This window comes from Lepisosteus oculatus, chromosome 6 (genome assembly GCF_040954835.1).
Source record: "Lepisosteus oculatus isolate fLepOcu1 chromosome 6, fLepOcu1.hap2, whole genome shotgun sequence".
In the NCBI taxonomy this organism is placed as follows: Eukaryota; Metazoa; Chordata; class Actinopteri; order Semionotiformes; family Lepisosteidae; genus Lepisosteus; species Lepisosteus oculatus.
The window spans coordinates 10,441,586-10,463,635 of record NC_090701.1 but is presented as its reverse complement, the minus strand read 5'-3'; the positions used below and the strand labels follow the sequence as shown (position 1 = coordinate 10,463,635).

Genomic DNA, 22,050 nt, shown 5'->3' with positions numbered 1-22,050 from the left:
TGTTGTCTATATTTGGAATACCAGTCACTGTGGCTGGAAATGTATTCACTTATATGACGGGTACATCTTTGTCTGATTTATTCTTGTTCTACTTAAAAGTATTCTAATTTAACAGCCAGGCAAACAAATCATGTTGCTCCCACAGAAAAAAAATTGTGAAGCACTGCACACTTTTATAAGATATTATATGACTATATATAAACTTTTATAAGAAAACAAGTTCTATATAACTTGTTATAAGATAATTCATTTTATGAGTGAAGGTATGGTAATTTTTTCATTTACCTCATTTTTAAAAGGTAGCATTCTTTATTTAAAATCTATTAAACTGGATTCCTGGATTAGTACAGTATTTTTTTTAGGTTTTATAAACTGTTGAAAATGGAAGTGAAATGGAACAAAACAATAAACAGGCCCTTTGAATTAATGGTGACGTTCGAGATGGATCATTACCTGGTTGGATGAAATAGTTCTCGTCATACCTACTCCCATGAAAAAACAAACATGTGGTGGCTTCTACTTCATTTGAGCTGGAAATATTCCATCTTCACAGTACCTCATAGATGCCTGTGCTAGGGCAAAATAGGGAATTGTGAAATGTAACAGTATATTTCTGGTTACATAGTTTAAAACCAGTGGCGTAAGAATGTGTGCTAACATTACAAAGTGCTGCACTACATTCTGTCTTGTACTTTGTCCCAAAGAGGGATTCTTGCTGTGCAGCTTTTATACGGCCTCATTAATTTAGTGTAAGAACATTCACAGTGAGACAGAGGCCAAATGTAATCCAGCTCTTGCGCTGTTCTACGAGCTCCATACTCTGTGGCTATCCGTATGAAATTAAAAGAGCTTTTTTTCTCCTTTTTAAGAAGCTTAGTGTTGGACATTGAACACTTAATGTTTTTATTTGTAGGAGTCTCTGCAACAGCTCTGTACAGTAGTTGCTTCACTGCCAGAGTCCTGTGTGAAAGACAGTTCAGCATGTAACACAAATGGGAGTTGTGCAATTTAGCTGTTGTGATGTTTCCACACGTTTCTCCATTCTGGACGTCTTTGCCAAGTAATATCCTGGTCTTGCCTTCAATCTTGCTCAATAAGAGAACTTGTTTCCTGACAGCCAGAACTCTTTTGAGCATGCTGACAAAATACAAACAGGGGAAGGTTCTGCGGGGCCTTGAGATAGTATTACATTCCTGGCCTTAGTCCAATGTGAACCAGGGATTTGGAAACATAAACCTAACCGGAGAAGACAAAGGTATCAAGTAGAGCACTCTCTTGTTTCATTTTAGCAGTTGTGAGTTTTATGATTGTTTATAGGAACTAGTAATAATTCTGAATCCATTACCGTAATGAGAGCGAGCCCAGAGGTGATATTGTTAGTTAGAGCTATTGCTATTTAGGTAGTTAATGAATTGTTAGATTTTGTTGTTATGTTACTATTACTGCTGATATTTAAACTGTGAAAGCAATATGTAAGGGTCAAGAATTTGTTTTATGAGACTGTAATTTTAACTGTCAATTTTTTTTCCATCTCTGCTGATATAATAATAATAATAATAATAATAATAATAATAATAATAATAATAATAATAACATTACTTTATTAACCCTTTACAATTTCTTGCATTAGGAATTATCTTTTCGCATACCCCAGCTTGCTCTCCATGAGACACACAGACACACAGATAGGGAGAGATATGATGAAGTATATAGTATTCCTGAATGGTTAGGCTAGCTATAATACTTGGGATTAAACCCCTTCAAGTTTCTGATGCTAGCTTGCCTTATCCAGTGACGAGGGGCCTACCCTGATGATGGGCAGACAGCTCTGGGATTTGGAATCATGTCTCTCACCACACGATGTTTGTTTGTGTTTGTTGTGGGTTAGAAGCAGGCTCTGTTATGAAATGTCTTGTGAAACACGGCACAACCACTCCCAGAGCCTGTCCATTGACTGCCTGTCTGCTGCCAGTGTGTCATGAGCTCTTTCAGGGCAATGACACAGCTCTTTACTGGAGAGTTTTCTTCAGCAGCACTTTGAGTGATAGAGACAGAGACCAGCTGGGGGTGTGTCTCAGTACAAGGCCACGGATTGGACAGTGGGTGTGTCTGTTGAAGACACTGGATCCCTGTGTCCACAGAATGGGAAGAGTGACTAATAATAACTCTTATCTTAGGATATGTAAATAATTAAAAAAACAGATACCTCCTTGTTTGAGCCAGTATGTAAGATGTGTACCTTAACTTGCAATGTGAATTTATGCATCACATTTAAAACATAGAAGTTATAAGGTGTTTACAGGAATAGAAATAAAGGTTTTCAGTTGCATCACTAAAATTACTCTGATGCAAAATCTGAAATGAACAGCAACATTAAATTCATTTTGAAAGCTATATTTCTTAAATGCTATTAATAATTACACCTTTTATTTATTCATTTAGCATAGTGATACTGTATGATCTTCTACTTTCTGCCAAAATGTTTTTCTAACGGATATTCGAATTAGACATGCAGCATTTTTAGAGCTGCTTTAATTAATGATGTTACTGACAACAACAATTATCAGTCTTTGGTCTTTATGTCCTTTCATACAAATTCTGCAGATATTAGTGGAAGTTTTTGCTCTGATTCCAGAAATGTCCAAAAATAACAAATGTTTTCTGGACACAAGTATAAAGCTTTAGATAGCTTTAGATGGATAGATATACTGTATGAATAAGACTTTATTGATCTTTATTGAAGGGAAATTGAGGTGTTACAGCAGCCCAGCCCAAGACAAGCAAAAACGGACATCAGAATAGATGAAAAATTTAAATAAGTACAGCAATACAAAATAAATATAAAATAAATATAGAGAGTTAGGTGTGTGTATGCTTATAAATATGCTTATAGTCACCGTAAAACAATCAAATATGTGCAAAATGTGCATAGGTATACTGTAGATATGTGCATAGGTTTAGTGTATAATACAAATGATACATTATTAATAATTAATTAGAGTGAGTAATATGCCTGGTGAAAAGTCTGTTTCAGCTGAAAAGGGGCAGAGGTGACCTGTGTGTGGAATAGCAGTTTCAATTGATTCGCAAACTGGCAGTATAGAGTTCTAGCGTGAACACACAGACTTGGCATTTCTTTCTCTGAAATTTCGGAGCTTGAATTTCAACTTGAATCGTTTCATCGCCTCCTAGTTTGGAACAGTCAAGGGGCTGTTTCGCCTAAAGGGCTTGGCTTGCCACTCCCTTTCTCTTGAAAGCGGAGCACTGACTGGAGGTGTTCAGACGGCCCGTCAGCAGTCACTGTTCACCCATCCTCGGCAGCCTGGGATGTGCCAGTCACCGTCTGAAACTCTGCTGTCTGCACTACAGAGCTCAATCTCTGGGCTTCAGAGTTAAATACGGGATGGAAAGTTGGTTTGTTGTAGACCAATTAAATGACTAGTATTTTAAAACTTTAGTCTAAAAACGACTTTATTTCTCTCTTACCACATTTTGCAGTGCAATTGGCGTTTTCTGTCCCTGACATACCTGACATGTCTTTTTTTGGGGGGGCTGTTGTAAGCCTCCATTAGTGTTTCTTGCTTTATTGTATCATCTTCTTCAGTTGAAGAAAGAGCAACAGGTATTTTCTCGCTCGAGTCTGGCGTGACACTGATACACGAGGAGATTCATCCCGTGTGGTGGTTTTAAGCTTTTTTCAGGGTGGTAATATCCTCATGTTCTCATAGAATCTATCGCGCTAGAGAAGGTTTGTCCACATTGCAGATAGAAAAAAGGGAATGTGTGAAGTGAAGAATATTAAAGTCTATGACCACAGTGAGGTGAAAAAAGGGGCCTGGGTGTATTTTCCGCCAGATTAGGTAGACGGAGCATGATCCATTCACCCACTTTCTCACTACATTCTCCAAGCCAGAGGGAGAGCCAGAGCCTATCCCAGGAACCAACAGGCACGAGGCAGGGTACACCCTGGACAGGACGCCAGTCAATTGTAGGGCACACACACTCACACCGGCACCAAGTTTCCCAGAAGCCAATAAATCTACCCGAATTTATTTTTGGGATCCTGGGAGGAAACCGGCGTTGCTGGAGGAAACCAACGCAAACCTGGGGAGAGCATACAAACTCCACACAGATAGTAACCCAGAGCCCCGGTGCTTTAAGGCAGCAAAGTTAACAACTGCATCGCTGTGCCACCTTTGAGATTTGTATAAGCAAAGCTAACTGTATACATTTTACAGATGTATTTTTGATTTTTTAAAATACTGAGCAATGAGAGTGGGAAATCGTTTTTCCAGTTTCTACAATTCACTTCTACAAATTCCTTTTGTTAAAATGAAGAAACTAAAAACAAGCCTCTAAACTACACACAGCTTTGTTTTTGGTTACAGAAATGCTGAAGTCTAGCTCTGAGGAGTTAATATTTAACACTCCAGGTCATTGTGTATTTATTAGTATGTTCTTTAGGATTCTAATTTTAGATGTGTTCTCTCTTGTTTATCATACTGTTTAAGACATACGTGGATGGAAAGTGAAATATTTTGGTTTGTGCTGCAGCTTCATGTATCAGTACATGGCTTAACAACTTTTGATTTCTGTCTGTTTAAAAATACTTGCTGTTCAGATAAAAAAAACTTGTTCTGCCTTTTTTACCCTCCAAGAAAGCATGAGTGTGTATTGTATCATCAATATCAGACAACCACTGAAAGAAACACTTTAGTGTGGAAAGAACTGTTTCTTATCCTGTCAGCCTCATCAGCGCATTTGGAATGTTGTGTGACCAATTTATTTATAGACCAAGTCAAACGTAATAGCTGTGCTTGAGGTTCATTGAAGATAAACACAAGCTCCAGCTCACTGTACAGCACAGAATTTCTAATAGGAAGGATCAAACATATCTACAGTGTGCCTGGTATACGTTTTGAAAGGAAATTTGCTATAACAGCCTAAGCCCTGAGCTGCATTTCAAGATCTTTTAAGCCTGTGAGATGCCTCAAGAAGACAGAGGAGTGGAACTGAGGTAACGCATTTTTCAGCACACCTGAGTAGTCTTTCTTATTGATGAAAGAGTGTCTGTGCTGAGACCTAGCCTTCTGCATAATAATTTACCTGATTGGAACATCGTTAGATAGAAAAAGATATATGGTAATGTATGAATATACTGTAGACATGCTGTATGTCAAGTTCATATATGAACTTAGAAGTGGACATATTAGTCTGATTTTGCAGATTGTTTTTTAAGTTGACATAGACGAAACTTAAGCTTGTAAACTAGGCAAAGTAAAACAGTGCTTCAGCTGTCACATATGTTCAGTTAAGACCAGTACAAGGTTACTTGTATATAGTTTCTATATAGTGAGTACTTAACTTGTCAAACATCATAGGGTTTTTTAATGGGTTGTTTTAGGTGTAATCTTTGTTGAAGTGAATGAATGAAGTGCATTTGGTTGGGTTTGTCATAGTGACAGAGAGGTTCTTCAGAATTAATGTGTATTCCCTGTATCGCATTGTACCCTGCATGACAGTTTACCAATTTCTTGAATACAATGTCTCGAGATTTAGAACCTGTATTGTGGCAATGGTGTCATGAAAGCAGCAGCTTTACTCATGAGTAAAATGTAGTTCCCTAAATGCTCTTGAAACTGTATTATTTAGTTAAATTTATATAAAGCGACTTACATTTGTACCTATTTATACAGCTGCGAACATAGTGTTTTGTTCATGGGTCGAACAGCTTCCCCAATTTTGCCAATATCGGGGCCCAACCCGGGATTTGAACCCATAATCTTCCAGTTGTGATTACAAAGTCCATTACTCTACATTGCTGCCCCATTCATGTTATGCCATTCTGACGTTTAATTGTATAATTGGTAATGCGCTGTGTTGGTGGTTGAGTGCCGTCGAGGCGATATCGACTCATCGCGACCCTATGGATAGTTCCATCGTCACAATACATATAGTTTTCATGGGAGGATACGGAAGTAGATCGCCAGGTCTTTCTTCCCCGCAGATAGTGCAAGTTTTGTTGTCGTTGTCATAGATATGTAACCCTCCACCGCCAACGCCGCCCCATACTGCTGCTGCCCAGTATGGGTTATTGGAGAACCTTGCGCCTGACATGGGACACACAACCACTAGCCTGAGCTTATGAGTCTCATGCTCTACCAACTGAGCTAGTCGGGGCAACAGTAATGCACTGTATATTGTACTAATCCCTCTGGTCTGTGCGGAATCCTGGGTAATTTTTTTTAATTTTCTTTTAATTTTGTGAATCTATCTAGGTTGTATTTTGTTTGCTTCTGTTGTCTTTTGTGTGCTTGTGTTACAGAGTAATGGAAACTGTACTTGTCAGTACGTGTCCTCTCACGTTATCACTGTCTTCTTGGCACGGGTAATTTAAATACTGGGCAGACAACAGAAGTGTCATGTGTTCGGCTGTCACAGGATCCTCAGAGAACTGTTTCTCCAGCTTCCTCAATCACAGAAAACCAATTAACGTCCAGCCATACTCATAACATGAACACGTTTTTCTTCTTTTAACACACGACTGATGCACTGAAGATGTGAGCCCATTCTTGACATAGTTTTGTGTTATATTTGAACTTGGGCGGTGGGGCTTCTTCACAGGTCAAATGTGTTGTACTATTCCTCCAAGGAATAATAAGTAGATTTGGACTGCAGGCAGTCCACTCTTGGGAAGGCCTATTTTTCTGATATGAGAGATGGCTCATTGCAATGTAAGAAGGGAGAAAACGCCTTGGAATTGTTTGCCTTCTGAGTAATTGAACCTTTGATTAAAACGATCAGTGTCTTTGCTCCTCAATGGGGGAAAAAATGTTGGAGATCATACCATTGTGAGGCAATCTGAAATAATCTATGATTATTTGCACGTAGCCTCAACAGTAGACATATTTTGTTAAACAGAGATATCCCATTAGAAAATATATTGTATTTATATTTGTATTTTCAGTCTTCACTGAAGATGAACATCAACCATATGTTTTTTTATTATTTTTGCAGCAATTTAGAGTTTTCTTCACCTCTAAGTGAATGTCTGGTGTTAAAACGTTGCTATTTAGCAATGACTGAGGGCTTAAGAGAAGTTTCTAAATGAAGATTATTTACAGATGATAAAATCAGTTAGGGCCATTGGTATAGAGCCTTATCTTTCCATAGACACACCACTTGTTTGCTGTGAGTCTGCAGGCATTCTTAAGACACATTTCAAGCCCCCCATAGTTAGGATGTTGACAGCCGAGTTCAACACAACTCTGAAGAGCCACCACTGTGCTCAGTGCTCCTACAGAGTGTCTGTTAGTGTGCATGGACAGGAAGTCTGGATCTCCCCATCCAGAAGAAATCTAGGGGGCCCCCAGAGATACCATGTTTTCAGTATTTTACAAGCAGGACTCGGCTCCATCTCAGTGATGCTCACTTTCTCTAAAGTGTCACTGATCATACAGGATGGAGTTGCCTATTTAAACTTCCTTTTTTGTCACAGTTCATGATCTTCAAATAGTTTGTATGAAAAGTTTTTTTTTTCCATTGAGGTGAATGTGATGCAAATAGTTGATCACAGGACTGGCTAAATAGCTTAAGCAAAATGTGAAATTCTCTTTGACTGATTCTACATTAAACTAGAAAACCACAAGGGGACCTGATGCAAGTATTCAAGATCCTGAAAGGTATTGACAAACCTTACCCGGTGGACTTTTTGAGCATGAACAGTAAAGCACACAGCAGAGGACACAAACGGACACTACATGAACATGCATTAAAAACCAAGAACAGGAGGCACGTCTTTACCCAGAGAGTTGTGGGAGTATGGATCAAGCAACCCAGTTATGTGTTTGAATCTGATTCTTTGGCCTTCTCCAAAAATGGCTGGATGAAGTACTTGGATCAATAAGCTCCTATGAACCAAACAGCCCAGACGGGCTCAGTGTTTTGTTTGTAATCTCTCTAATGTTATTAAGGAAAACTAAAGTATTTGATATTTTGGAGCTTTCTTCCATTTGTTTCATGCATTTTGCTGGTTCATTCATCAACATATTTTTTTTAAACCGACTTTTGTTTGTTTACACTCCTGATGAGAGTAGGACAGCTTCACATGCTCCCACAGTGAAACCTCACGACGGTGCACTTCTCTCTAGGAAATCTAGAGTCTCACATTATCCCCCCACACGTACACATAGATGTGTTCCCTGGCCTCTCTCACGTGAGCAAGTGTTTGGAAAGTGATGACAGACCGCAGGCTGACCTTTCTGAGAATCTCGGGTGGTCAGGAGGGACAGAAGTTGGCATCAGGAGACGCGCTCTCTGGCCGTGCTGCACAGAGGAGGCTGTCACGAGTCATGTCTGAAGAAAGAGCTGGAGAGTGCCCAGCCAGGCCCCAGTTTGTGGCTGAGATTAGATTAAGCACCTGGTGTTCAACAGCTGCAGGGGTGATGATTTGTTCAAGGCCAGGGGCTGTAATAGCTTCCTTCATTTCATCTCAGTGTATCGCCAAGCAGCACGCTGGAAGACATTCCAATAGGACATTCCAGGAGTCTCTCTGCTTGCGACACCATACTGTCCATTGCCAAGCTTTTGGAAAGGAGAGATGAAATGCCTTTGAAGGCCAATTAGGTATTTTGTTTTCTTTGTTATTTGATTTGCAACTGGTTGGTATTTTAAAATAGCCCATTTAATTTGTTCAAGACTACATACTACAAGCTCACAAACTTCCAAGTTCAGAACTGAACATCTGAACTTGGTATGTTAACAAAAGTCATCATATTCTTGGTGTTAAGCTACTTTTTGGATTTTGAAGTACAGTAGACTGTACCACTTTTTATCTCCTTTGTGATTTGATAACAGCTTGAGACTTTTAAGACTCTAAAACTCCGGAGGTCTAGTAAGTGAGTTAGTTATCTCTTGGTAACCTGAGGAAGAAATTACTTTTATCACCAATGAACAGCTGCCCATTATAAGGATCCTTTTTCATGTATTCGTAACTAATGCGCTGGAGATTAGAGTTACTTCTGTGGGCTGTTAATTAATACCTTCTGAACCAGCAAAATTCAAATTAACACAAGATCAGCATGAAGTATTAAGTGGTGTGAATTTTGACATGTAGGGTTGCTGTCCTAACTCTCTGATTGCAAATTATTTTGTTCCATTTTGATGACAAATGCTCTACAAAAGATGCATTGATTTAGTAATTGCAGTTCATTTTCTTTCACTAGGTTTCATTGTGTCATTGCATTCTGTTTTGCTCAATTCCATACAGAAGTACCTTTCTGTGTGGGGTTTGCTTATTTTCCTCATGTTTATATGAGAAGTACTGGACTTAAGGAATGGCGGGGCTCTTATTAATCTGCTTTATGAATAGCTGGGATAAGGTTCAGATAAAGAAGAACGTATTTGATATCCTGCTAATTAACTTCCAGTTTTTACCCATCCTCATCACTGCAGCCCACACTGATGCAAAACAGTCCAAGATCACATTTGGATTTTTGGATTCTTGGACAATTGGATTCTGGAATGCGGCTCAGAGAGTGTGCTGCCAATTGGAGGATGACAATACCTCCAGAATACCACAGTGAAGCCACTGTGACAGGGCACAATATTGCTTAGAAAGTAATTCACCAGATGGGCCGATTTCCCAGATGACAGCTGATCTCTGCAGTTCTCTGATATTTTTTCCTGCCACAGTTGGCAGATGGCACCATTTGGGTTTCAATCTGTGACATCCAAACCATGGGGCTCATAGTGGTGCTTTTGACAAAGGAAGCACTATGATGCATTTTCCCTATACATTCCCCCTATACACCCTATTCAACCTATTCATTTTCCCTATACATCCACCCTGTACAGCATTTCTCTTCCCTATACAGCGTCTCATTTAATAATTGTTATCTAGGATTTTGGTCTTTCAATGCAGTAGTTTTGTTCTTGTTTTATTTTGAAAAAGAAAATATCTTGATTTTATAAAGCAGTGGTTAGCCCAAGTAGGTTTATTTTGGAAAGGAATGATTGAAATTAGGGGTGGCACAGTGGGACGGTGGTTGACATTACTTCCTCTTAGTGCTGGGGCCCTGGATTCAATTCTGGGCCTGGGATGCTGCCTACAAGGAACTCGTGTTCCCTCCCACAATCCAAAGACATACTGGTAGGCTCAGTTGTTTCTGGGAAAGTTGCCGCTGGAGTGAGAGTGAAGGTGTCTGCGTCTGTGTGTGCCCTGCGGCCGACTGGTGTCCCGTCTGGGGTGTGACCTGTCTAGTGCTGTTGCTGTTGCCTGCCCTGCGACGCCAAATTGGATGAACCTGGATAGACGGATTATTGGATTGAAGTGTTGATTAGGTTTAAACTGATTTGTTAAAAAAAAGAGTGTTAGCTATGTGTTGGCGAATGGCAGCAAGTCACTCCTGACTGATAGGTTGGTGACCTCGGCCTCAAGAATGATTTTTGGTAACCTCTTGAGCTCAGCTCGCATTCAAAATAAAAAAGCCTCTTTCTTTTGTTCTTTGTTATTCACTCCACAGCAACCCTAACGTCTGTCACAGCAAACAGAGTGCCTTAGAAGTATAATCATGTTTCCCACTACACTCAATTCACCGTATATGAATTTAAAAAGTGATAATCGATATGAAATTATTGTTACTGCGACACTGTGGCCCCCTGTTTTGATAACGGATCCCCTGTTAATGAGCAACACACGGTCAGTCACAGGTTTATGAAAAAAACCTAGAAGATGCTTATCAGGCAGAAGAGAAAACTAGTGGAGCCCTCTGAGCTCTGCTGTTGAAGTGCACTGCTCTGTTTACATGCGTCCTCACATTCTGCCCAGTCACCTCTCCTCGCCAACCCTGGTTGCTGGTATGGCGAGATAGAAAGCCGGAGAGTAATTTAATCAGAAACAAGTGTGGGGAAATATCCAGTAGTGGCGTCTCTTGGAGATGGTGTGACGCACATATGAGGTTAGAGAAGAAGGTGTGAAGAGTCTCCTTAAAGTGGAAGGCCGTGCCCTGTGTTTCTTTCTTTCATTGGTCTGTTTCTCCGTATGTCTCCAGCTGGGAAGTAATTGACCCCAAGCAGGAGAGCAGGCCTGAGGCAGGCCAGCTCACCGAGTGCTGGATGAGCTACAGCTTGTTCCTGCAAGAAATGTCATCCTTCAAACAGCAGAATCCTGGCAAGGTAAGACCGCTCAACTCCCTGTCTGTTTCCTGTAAGTGTGAAATGACAGAGTGTGTAGGAAAAAAAAAATGGCTGTGCTCAGTGCTGGCTAACTCATGTAACAATTGTACTTAAATTCCTCAAACAAAGAGGAATTTAACGTTCACTAGTATTAAAGTGTTAAAGGCCTTAATTCTGACAAATTGACTCATACAAGCTTCACTGAAATAGTTACTGAAGTAGTTTTAGAACGTAAGTATCGATGAAAGCTATCTTGAATGACAGACAACAGTATAGACCAAGAACCAGCTTTGAATTGCCTTTGTAATATGTACTGTGATGTACAGGAAGGTGTATAATATAATACACAGTGCTTATTCAGGGCCTAAACTTTAACACTAACTCTGTGAGAATACTGCTTGTTACTGTAATTAAATGGTAGTTAAGTTCATAGTGTTACTCAAAGATGGTTTTAACTTTAATTGAACACTTAAGGGTACAGTAGCTGTGTCAGGCCTGTCAACTTAGTTGCAGAGGGCTGTTGGAAATTGTGCTTTTTTTCCTCCAGAAATAATTTTATGGCTATTTTTAGCTTTGGACATAACCTGTGAGGACAAATAAGTGATATCGATTTCAGTCTTGTGTATCTCACCCTGTTAATAAATAAATGGCAGTCTTCAGTCAGAATGCAATTATGATTTGCTTTTCTAGAGTTTGTACTGTGATTGCTCTTCTCTTGTACTGTGATTGCATAAAGCAGCATTTCAAGGGACACGTTGCACTAAAAAGCAAATACAATATAATATGGCAGACATTGTTTACAACAGCCCTTTTCTGTTTCAGTTTTGCCTTCTCATCTGTGGCTTGTGCACATTTCTGGCTGTCCTTGGACGTTACATTCCAGGAGTTGTCATCTCCTATTTTATAGGTTAGTACATTTGCTTCTTTTCAGCCCAAGACAAGCCCATATGTTGAGTACAAATTGTGCCAAAAAATGAGCCATGGAATCAATCAACAATTTTGTTTTTGTCCCTTTGCTGTGTTGTGGGACTGTTTTAATGGACCGGAGTTCCTTAATCTTTTCTCCTCTTCAAGTGTCAAGCAAAGAGCACATTGCTATAAAGGTAGAAATTCCAGTTAAGGGGAGCTGCAGGGAGTCTTGGATCTGAGTCTGTAAAAAAGCAGGAGGACTGAGGGGAGAATTAATTTCTCAGCGAGCTTGCTTCCTGCTCGGGTGACGTCAGAGCAAAGTTAAACTGAAGAGATCCACTTGCATATTTAAGGTCATGAACATTCCCTGCAGGCTTTGAGGAGAGGTGGGAATGAATTGATAAAATAGTGGCACAATTTAAAACCTTTATAGTTACATAAACTAGTTATTTAAAATAGTTTCAGGTCTTTTATGGATCCCTAATTTAAGATAAAACAGGGCGTGACGGTTTATTTTTTACTCTGATCGACTGTTAGTTGGAAACTAACAGATAAAAAATATTTAGATCGGTTAAATATTTTACAGACAAAAAGGTGTATGATTTGTAATAACTCAAAATGTGACAGGACTGGAAATGCTTCCTTACTTCCATCCAGAGCAGTATATTTATCATTGTAAATTTGGACTCGTGACACCATTACTGAATAGTTAATCTGGGGAGTATAAGTAGTTAACTCTGGGCTATTGGATCTTTTTCTGAGTCATCCACAGAATAAGCCTTCCGAGAGCTCAGGTAATCGTATTGCTAAAAACATCTCACATACCATTGTTTTTGTCGAATGAGTTGGAAGACGGCAGAAGGCCAGACCTCACAAATCAAGATTAATGGTGAACAGCTTTGCCAGGTGAACATACTGGCTCTTGGGCATTCATTTTCTATTCCTGATACTGCCCAAATGCAGCTGTTGCAGGAGATTACCTGACTATAAATGGAAACGGACGCAGTATTACATGGTATGGCCTTCATGATTTAAAACTGTTGTTTTTAAAAGACTGGCAGAACATTAAGTTCATTCCAAACCCACCGTTTTTTGTACTTCCTGTCCCTTCTCGTTGGCCCCTGAATTGGGCAGATTTGGACATTTCTGTGTGAATTCAGTGTCTCTTGCTCAGTTGATTTTATTTTCGGTCTCCTACCCAGTGTTGTGCGTGTTCCTATGGCCTCTCCTGTCGTCTCATGAGTTTGGCCAGTGGATTGAACCAGTTCTGCAGAAGCTGGATTTTGGAGTTGGAGGTTTCCTTCAGAAGATGAAAGAGAACCATGGTGAGGATTTGCTTTGCTGTGTTATTCCTGTTTCCCAGAGGTCTGATTTCTGCGACTCTATCTGTGTACTGATTATTTTTTATGGAAAACAAATGGAAAACACTATAGTTTCCCAGACCTATAAAGATCTTTTAGATTAAATTTCTGAGAAATGTTACATAACATTATTCACCTTCCAGCTACCACAATAATGGTAAAATTCCGCGTTGCAGAGAACTTTTGCCTTTCACATTTCACCAAATTACCAGAGCTGCAGTTTACCTAAACAGCTGCAGCTCGGGAGAAGATATTTTATTTTTAAGACAAAACGAATCCAAAGTATTTGGGATATCATAGGCCAGTAATTTCAAAAGGCTCAAGGCTTAATTAGTCATTGGGCTTTTCTTTCTTCTCAAGTTCTTAAAAGTTTAGGCATTAACAAGAATTAGATCATCTGCGGGACTCACCCAAAGAAGGCTCCACAGCCGAAACGTTGTGTTTTCTTTCTTTTTTTTTAGCATGGAATAAACCTATTACTTGTTCCTTTGCAGCCTACGCATGCTGACGCAGCTCCCCACCTGATTTATAATAATCAGTTGTATACAAGACAATGGCACGAGCCAACTTCTCGGTACTCAACACAAAGGACAGTGACTGGAAGTGGGCTATGTCATGTAAATGCAAAGGCTTAAAAAAATCAGAATTCCTATCCAAAGTACTAAATGTACTCTCATATTCATCTATAATCATAATTAAAATGATACTTTTAGGAGGCTAAAGTGAATTTTTGCTGCATACAGAATTAGATTTTAGTCATACAATGCAGAAGTCTGGAAACAAACATCTACAGTTTTAGTTGTCAGACATACTGTAGCAGCAGCTGGTCTATCTATTCCTATTAGATAAATAAGGCAATTTAGAGCAGCCATTGAACTTTTCAACAAGTCTTTATAAGATGGAAGGAAGCCCCAGTTTGGGGAGAACTGCGGAGAACACAGGGAGAATATGAAAACTCAATACAGACAGGCAGCCCACCCCAAAATCAAACCACTCTACCGCCGGGAGGTAAGGACTCTTAACTGCTGAGCCAACTTGCCACCCAGGATATCCAGAAATACACCCAAAGCAAAGACATAGAGATTACATAAGAAAGAACTGTATCTAAAATAGAACTGCAATAAATGTTAACATACAACGTTCTCTAATGAGATCTCCAACCCCTGGGCTGTACGGCAGAAACTGCGTACTGGCAGGCTGTGACTGTACCTGGATGTTGTGAGAATGCACGACAACGTAACTTGGTGTGTCATTTGTATTTCAGAAAAAAGAAATGACAAGCGCGGAGAAGAAAACAGTGAAGCCGAGTTATCCGCGCTATTCCCAAAGGTTTGTTCTGTTGTTTTTGCTTTAGAGTTGTTTACCTGTATACATAGCCCATAGGTAGAATTTCATTATTTTTTTTCCTTTTTTCACCCTCCTGATTAATGTGTTAATTTAGTTTGATAGACTTATCCAAACGCCTGTATAAAAAGGACATGGTTACGCCAGGAGGGTACTTTGTTTTTTGTTGCAGTTTGTTTGTGTTGATGCTGTTGGATATATAAGATGTGTGGCCCACTGGGTTCAGCTTTCATTTGACTTTGTGTATTCTGTGAGCTGGTGTTTTGTAGGATCTTAGACATGTAAACCACTTTTATAGAAGTATTGGAAATGCGGAGATGGAAATGGCCAAGGCATACAAAGTAATATCGTAGAAGAGCTGTCAATGTATCCAGTAGTGGCATATTAGATGACAAGAGTGAATCAGATCATAGATTTAATTCTTCATGGTTTCACCTGTGAGTCTTTTTAACTATCTGGTAACAATATTGAATACCAAGTACCTAGTATGCACTTTTAGCTAATGTATTTTTAAATAATCTTTAAATAGAAAACCTTGAATTCTAATGTTGGCACTATTTCCTTCATTTATAATGCTGTTATCTGCAGTTGTTCGCCAAGTGGAAATACCTGAATGAAAAAGAAGGACTGTCGTTTTTTTGTGGGGGGTTTACCTGATCTGTTCTTTTACCAATTACAATTAGATTATATGAGACAGTGTTACATCGAATTGACTGTGTTGTTACGGTGTTCTGCATACCCAACAGAAGAGCAACTTTTGTTTTGCTTCTGGTTTTTGCCGGAACTCATTTTCCTTTCCTCTTAGCTGGATTCTTCAACCATGTGCAAAGAGCTCTCCATATCCGATACGGAGGCCTCCGAGGTGTCCTGGACCGACAACGGAACGTTCAACCTCTCGGAGGGGCACACTCCACAAACCGAGACCTCGGATGGTAGGCTACGTCTCACACACACCTTTTTGCTCACCCTTTGCCACACTGAATCAGAGGTGTGTTCTTTACGTGCTTCTCTGAAAGCCCGTTCTAAATTTACATGCTTCTCTGAAAGCCCGTTCTAAATCAGTGAGGTATTGAAAATGGAAGAAAGATGAGCTCATATTCAAATTTCAAATAATTCAAATTTAATGACAATCATTATTTTAAAGAGTGGATTTTCACTCTGAAATCACTTGATGGTAAGTGCATGAAAGCTTGCATAGCCAAGGGCTATCCAGTTAGCCTTCAGTTCGTAGGCAAGGTGCCTTCAAATGATTCCAGTTGCTCATGGTGCATCTTGACTGCAGACTTGGACCGTCCCAGTGACCATGAAGAGGCATTCGCTGGCGGGCTCTCTGAATTCCCGTCCGTAGACAACGGCACCAATGGAGACGACGAGGATCTGAGCATTGGCCTTCCCACGCCCTCGTTTGGCCAGACCGAGGGAGACAGGCCTTCCGCCGGCGAGCGAGCGCTCGACCTGGTCAACAGAATGGCGGGGGACGTCATCGCCGCGGCGGTCACGGCAGCCGTTCGGGAGCAGCTGGGCGCCCCGTCCTGGAGCGCTGCCCCTCCGGCGCTGGACTTCGGTGGGGAGACGGACAGCGAGGACGGCGAGGACTTTGAGCTGCTGGACCAGTCGGAGCTGGAGCAGCTGCAGAGCGAGCTGGGGCTGGCGCAGGAAGCCCAGGAGGCCGAGCAGAAGAGTAGCAAACCCTCGGGCTTCCTCTCTAACTTGCTGGGGCGGCATTAACATCACCCGCCCTGCGAGGGGCGCTAGGAGAAGAACTGCCAGGGTAACTGTGAGAGGTACCTGAGCGAGACGTCTTGTATTCCTTTCCTACGGGGCTAAACTAGGTTAAACTAAACTGTCCTGCTAGTAATCGATGTTTAGAAATGGGGAACATGGAAAATCTTTTTAATCAACTGGGGGAGGGGGAATGAAATGCGTGTCTGTCGGTTTCTCAGAGAACACACTTTTTACATCCGTTTTCATTCACCCAACGTATTACATCTGTCAGCTTATGCCTTTCAGTAGCACGCACTGAAACATTGTCAGGGCTTTTACTCTCGAAGAGTGTTTTTGAGTACTTCCTGTATGCTGCCAAACGTGAGTTCAGGGACAACAAATCAAGGTGTCACCTCTCTGACAGTGGTCTGTTTTTAAATTCCTTGCACGCTTCTTGAGATCAACGGCCACAACTTATGAGGAAATGGAGCCTTTTATTTTATAAGTTGACAATCAAATACAAGCTACACTTGAGCGCGCACTCTGCATCTAGAAATTTCTACTGATTCCCTTGTGAACATAGATTACAGTTAAGAACCGAACAATGGAAAAAGAAAAAAAACAGTAATTCAAAAGATGACTTTTGTAGCCTTTTGTGTATCTCAGGCTTTTGCATCTTCTCCCAAACATGCAGGGAGACATTTAATCAATTCTGCTTTTTGCTGTATCATAAATATAAAAATTCTAAAACCTTTGCAATTTAGGCCCGCCCATCGCCTTTCACAGAGGAACATCAGCCTATCCAAAAGAGACTTTCTCCTTTTTCTTCATTCGTTTGTTCATTAGCAGTTGATAGTAATCAACCAAAAAAGTCACTTTCTTATGCACCGTACAACAGCAATGATAAAAACATTTTAGCCTTCTTTAACATGTATGTATTTTGTCTTCAGTGGTTGTCAACATCCTGTTTTTAATACTGGTTTACAACCACGAGCATTTGATTGGAAAATCTCTGGACTGTACAGGACAATCACCAACACCATGAAAAACAAATGCAATGCAGGACAAATACAGCAAGTGAACATTCTCTCAGTTGTCTAGAATGTTTTGAATATTAAACGGAATTCAGTAATCAATACAGTTCAATAATATTTGCAAACTAAGTGATTGAGGGTGGTGCAAATCATATAGTAGGGAACAAATGCTTAACTATTGAAAATCACTTACTGTACATTTGACCACATCTCTCTTGTCACCATCTAAGGTAATACAAATTGTGTGACCAGGGAACAACATTCAGTACATTTCTTTGATCTGTATGGATTTTTCTCTTGCACGCAGCTAGGTGAGACTGATGTGTTAAAAATGTCAGCATTATCAGACATAGCCATGGAATACTTATTATATTAATACAGTATGGGCCTTCAATCTGTGGAGCTTACTTACCAATATGTTTAAGGAAAATTTCAAATCCATAGCAACCTGCATACCAACATACACAATTCATTCTTATTGTTGCTGTTATTAATACATTCTTTATTTGCCAATCAGGGAGTCTTATCTGGGTTAACTTACAATCGTTTACTAGTCTAAGGCAGAAGATATGCAGGAGCATTGATCTCTTGTGTTTGGGCAGAGCGGTGGCTCAGTGGCTAAGGATCTGCGCCTGTGGCTGGAAGGTTGCCAGTTCAAATCCCTTGGCCCGCAGAGGAATCCTACGCCGTTGGGCCCCTGAGCAAGGCCCTTAACCCCAGCTGCTCCAGGGGCACCATATAAATGGCTGACCCTGCGCTGTGACCCCAAGCTTCTCTCTCCCTGTCTGTGTGTCTCATGGTGAGCAAGTTGGGGTGTGCGAAAAGACAAATTCCTAATACAATAAATTGTATATGGCCAATAAAGGGATCTTATCTCTTAATCATGTTCATAAATTATTTTCCAATACCAATATTTAATTGCATACTCCTATACTTTTATTTGTAGTTTAAAAAATATTCTACAGGAATGGCCACAGTGTATCCACAGGTCAAATGATAATGGCATACTTAACAGTTAGATAAAGTAACATTTAATGCCAATTTATAGCAGTATTCCTCGTGTTCCTCGGGTTGCTGATAAAAATAAGGGTGCAAGTTTCATTGATAAATAAACAGTAAGCAAGACATTTTTTCTCACAACTTTTCGGCTAAACGTATTTGGTTTATTGGGTATTATTTCAGTAGTGACCTACTAATATGCCAGTTAGAATATTGGATCCCCTAAAGTGAATGAACACAGCAGATAGTGCCATGTATTAAACCCATGGCAGGAGCCAGGGAGTCCTGCACATGAGCTGTGTTCCAGACACTATGTGATGCATCACAAATCATCTGCATGTTTGGAGAATAGAACCCCCCTCCGATGTATATATTATATATTTATATATTCTCATGGTGTGGAGGCGGGCATTCTGAGTGCAGTGCACGTACAGTTAATCTCTCTAATGTTATTGAATCCAGATATGGCATAAAATGAATTTCTGACAGTTTTGAGTGGGACAGTAATGCTAGGAAGGTTAATCCTTTCTATCCATGGAGCTGGACTGTGATGGAATTGGAAGTAAAGAATGTTGCTCTGGCAGGGTGGCAACACATCAGCTGAGATCCTCTGGAGTGATACTGAATTGCAGGATAAAACACCTTCAGATGTGAGGAAACGCTGAGATCCAAGATCTTTCCACAAAGGTCCAAGATTTTTATCAAAGTCAACGACAGCTGCCCTATCCAGATGCAGAAAGCTGTAGCTCTTCTTCATCTGGTAAATCCAAAACATTATTATGCCCAGCCTGTCTATCCTTACTCAGTGTTGTCATTGTTGCCACTGGGGGATCTGTTAATCTGAAGTTCCTCAAGCTCAAAAGTGATATCTGTACTGTAAATCGTGACTCCTAGAAACAACTTTTTATTCTTTTATATTAGTTCTATTATTTTTCTTTGAACTTGGGGCATTAAAATCATCGATTGAATAATCAGACTTGTGTCTATAGGGCACAAATGAAAGTGGCAAACAATATGTTGGTGGTTTGAAGCCCAAAGTAAAATTTAACAGGGAGTTGAACATTTGTTTACTACAGTATGTTTGTAAACAAATAGTGAAATAGTTAAATGGTGAGTTTTAATGTTTTTTATGTTTGTAGGGATGTTACCCTGGCATCCTGGCCAAATTTCCCATTAGCCTTCACCAATCATGGCCTCCTAATAATCCCCCTCTATGAATTGGCTTCATTACTCTTCTCTCCTCCCCACTGATAGCTGGTGTGTGGTGAGAGTACTGGCTCACTATGGCTGCCGTCGCATCATCCAGGTGGGGCTGCACACTGGTGGTGGTGGAGGTGGGTCCCCATTACCTGTAAAACGCTTTGAGTGGAGTGTCCAGAAAAGTGCTATATACAATAAGTGAAAGCAATTATTATTATTACTATTATTATTATTGTGACTGGACAATAATGTAGGGCTCAACACTGGAATGATCCTACTTTCACTGGGAATTTGATTAGATACAGTCTCTATATAAATCATCCCTCAATCACTCCATGTTAGGGGAAAATCTAAAAGCTAATTTTAACAGCAAGTGAAAGAATAATTTAAATATTGTCTCACTTGGGTTTACCTAAATACAAAAAAATTCTCAGTTAAAAATAAACTCCAGGAGGTGTATTGAAGTGTTGGTTATATGGTTAGGCCGATGGTGAAAATACTGTATATTTGATTTGTTTAGTAGAGTTCACAACAAATGTTCAACAGAGGAGCAATCCTCTACTCTTACCAATCAACTGTTCAGTAGTGTATAAATCCACATTTTCCTTCCCAGTAACCTTGGCTGAAATACCATTAATTTTATGTTTTTGGATTGCCTTGCCCAAATAGTACGTCCAGGTCACCGTTCCTTAAGATCATTTCCTGAACTGAAAAAAATTGTCTGCTACTCTACCAAAGACGCACATTTTCTTTCCCAGTAGTTGATTTACTCAATCCCAGATGTTTGGCGTAAGTAGCTGCATAAAACAACTGTCATTTGTCCTACCTTAAAAACCTAGGAGGATTTTAAAAACAGAACTGGGTGATAATCAACATTGTGCTTGCAAGCTGAAAAGTCCCTCTCACAGCACACATAACCTTAACTTAGCATGTTCACAAAAATGGAACCCTCTTTCTGACCCCTCTTTCACCTACTGTACAGAGTCAGAATACTACTGAAGGGCAGCAATGATTCAGTTGGAAAAACTACCTATCTTAATAAAAAGTACTTTGATGTACTGAATGTTTGAAAACTACAGTACTTACTGTTCCACGATATTACTTTTCCTTTGCATTTTGTATACTCTGCAGGAAGAACTCAAATTTGATTATGGAAATCTAAATTTGAAATAAACAATTTCAACAAATAACCTTCAGGTACAGTTTGTGGCAGAACAGACATATAAATGTAAAAATAATTTGAATGTTCACTGTGCTGATGCTGCTGAGGAGTGAAAACAGCACCAAAGCACTTTCTACTTCTGAAAGCCTGTAAGAAATCGTAATTTGAAAATATTATTCATGAATGATTATCTCATATTTTTTTCCTAATGTTGTAAATTTACATTTATTCACAATCAATTCTTATTTTATAGGGTGACTTTTCACTCTTAAAGCACTTTAAATAAGGTTTTAGTAAAGCTGTACTGTTTTTGTTTTATACACTTCTGGAATGTTTAACGTTTATCTTAAAAAAAAAGATAACATAGCATAGAATTGAAGCAACCATTTTTTTTCTGTGGAAATCTGTGAATTCACAAATGAAATTACTTTTCAAGCCAGGAAATGTATTTTTTACAGGCAAGGTCACTGAAGGCATTTAGGTTTGTAGACGAATCGGTACCATTATTTCTTTGTCAGAGTACTCTTGGGCTTTCAGTGGAGAATTTCACTCAGAATAGCATTTAAGCTTATTCTCCATAGTGGTTTCTCCCCCCCACAAAAAAGTTGACAGCCCTTTATCTATACCTGGTGTAATAAATCTGCCTTGTCACAGATTTAAATCAAACATATCTTTGTTCATAGACATTCTTTTGATTTTGTTTCCATCCAGCTATGTAGAAATATTATTTACCTTGTAACTTATTGGACGTCTTCTTCATTAGTAGGTGTTTGCCGTATGGTCAGAAATTTACTGAATTTGTCTTGTTGAACATTAAGAAAGTGTATCTTGCATTGCAGTGCAAGTTACTGTTATTGTCATTAAATAACAATGTAGGTCTATGTAAAGTGACTGAAAAAAATTATTAAAGAATTGATATTTTTAACCTTTTTCTGTGCTTTTTAAAATGATTTTTGTGTGTACTTTATATTTGGTCTAATATTTTGCTGCTCACACTGGGCTGGAATTAAAAGTTAGATAAAAACTTACCAGGAGTAAAGACTTACAATTTTGAATGATATAAGTCTCGTCTGGTAGTGGAAAAAATCAATGAGATATGATTTGTTACATCTGTGACAGAGCCAGGACAGATGGCGTTGGCTTCATTGTGCTGAAGGCTTTA

The 22,050-nt window shown here is 39.6% G+C and overlaps 1 protein-coding gene across 2 annotated transcripts in view; it reads left to right on the top strand.

The window, feature by feature from the left end:
* retreg1 (reticulophagy regulator 1) overlaps positions 1-22,050 on the top strand; it is a 32,246-nt gene that overhangs the window by 7,621 nt on the left and 2,575 nt on the right. Inside the window, exons 4-9 of one of the 2 annotated variants that reach the window (XR_011189853.1) lie at positions 11,052-11,175; positions 11,998-12,082; positions 13,287-13,409; positions 14,710-14,774; positions 15,595-15,721; positions 16,072-16,573. Coding sequence is in view for 1 of the 2 variants with exons in the window: in XM_006634523.3 (XP_006634586.2) it covers positions 11,052-11,175; positions 11,998-12,082; positions 13,287-13,409; positions 14,710-14,774; positions 15,595-15,721; positions 16,072-16,517 (970 nt within the window). In the remaining variant the exon portion in view is untranslated. Of the gene's footprint in view, positions 1-11,051; positions 11,176-11,997; positions 12,083-13,286; positions 13,410-14,709; positions 14,775-15,594; positions 15,722-16,071; positions 21,819-22,050 lie in introns of those variants that run through there. The other variant, XM_006634523.3, reaches the window with a different exon arrangement.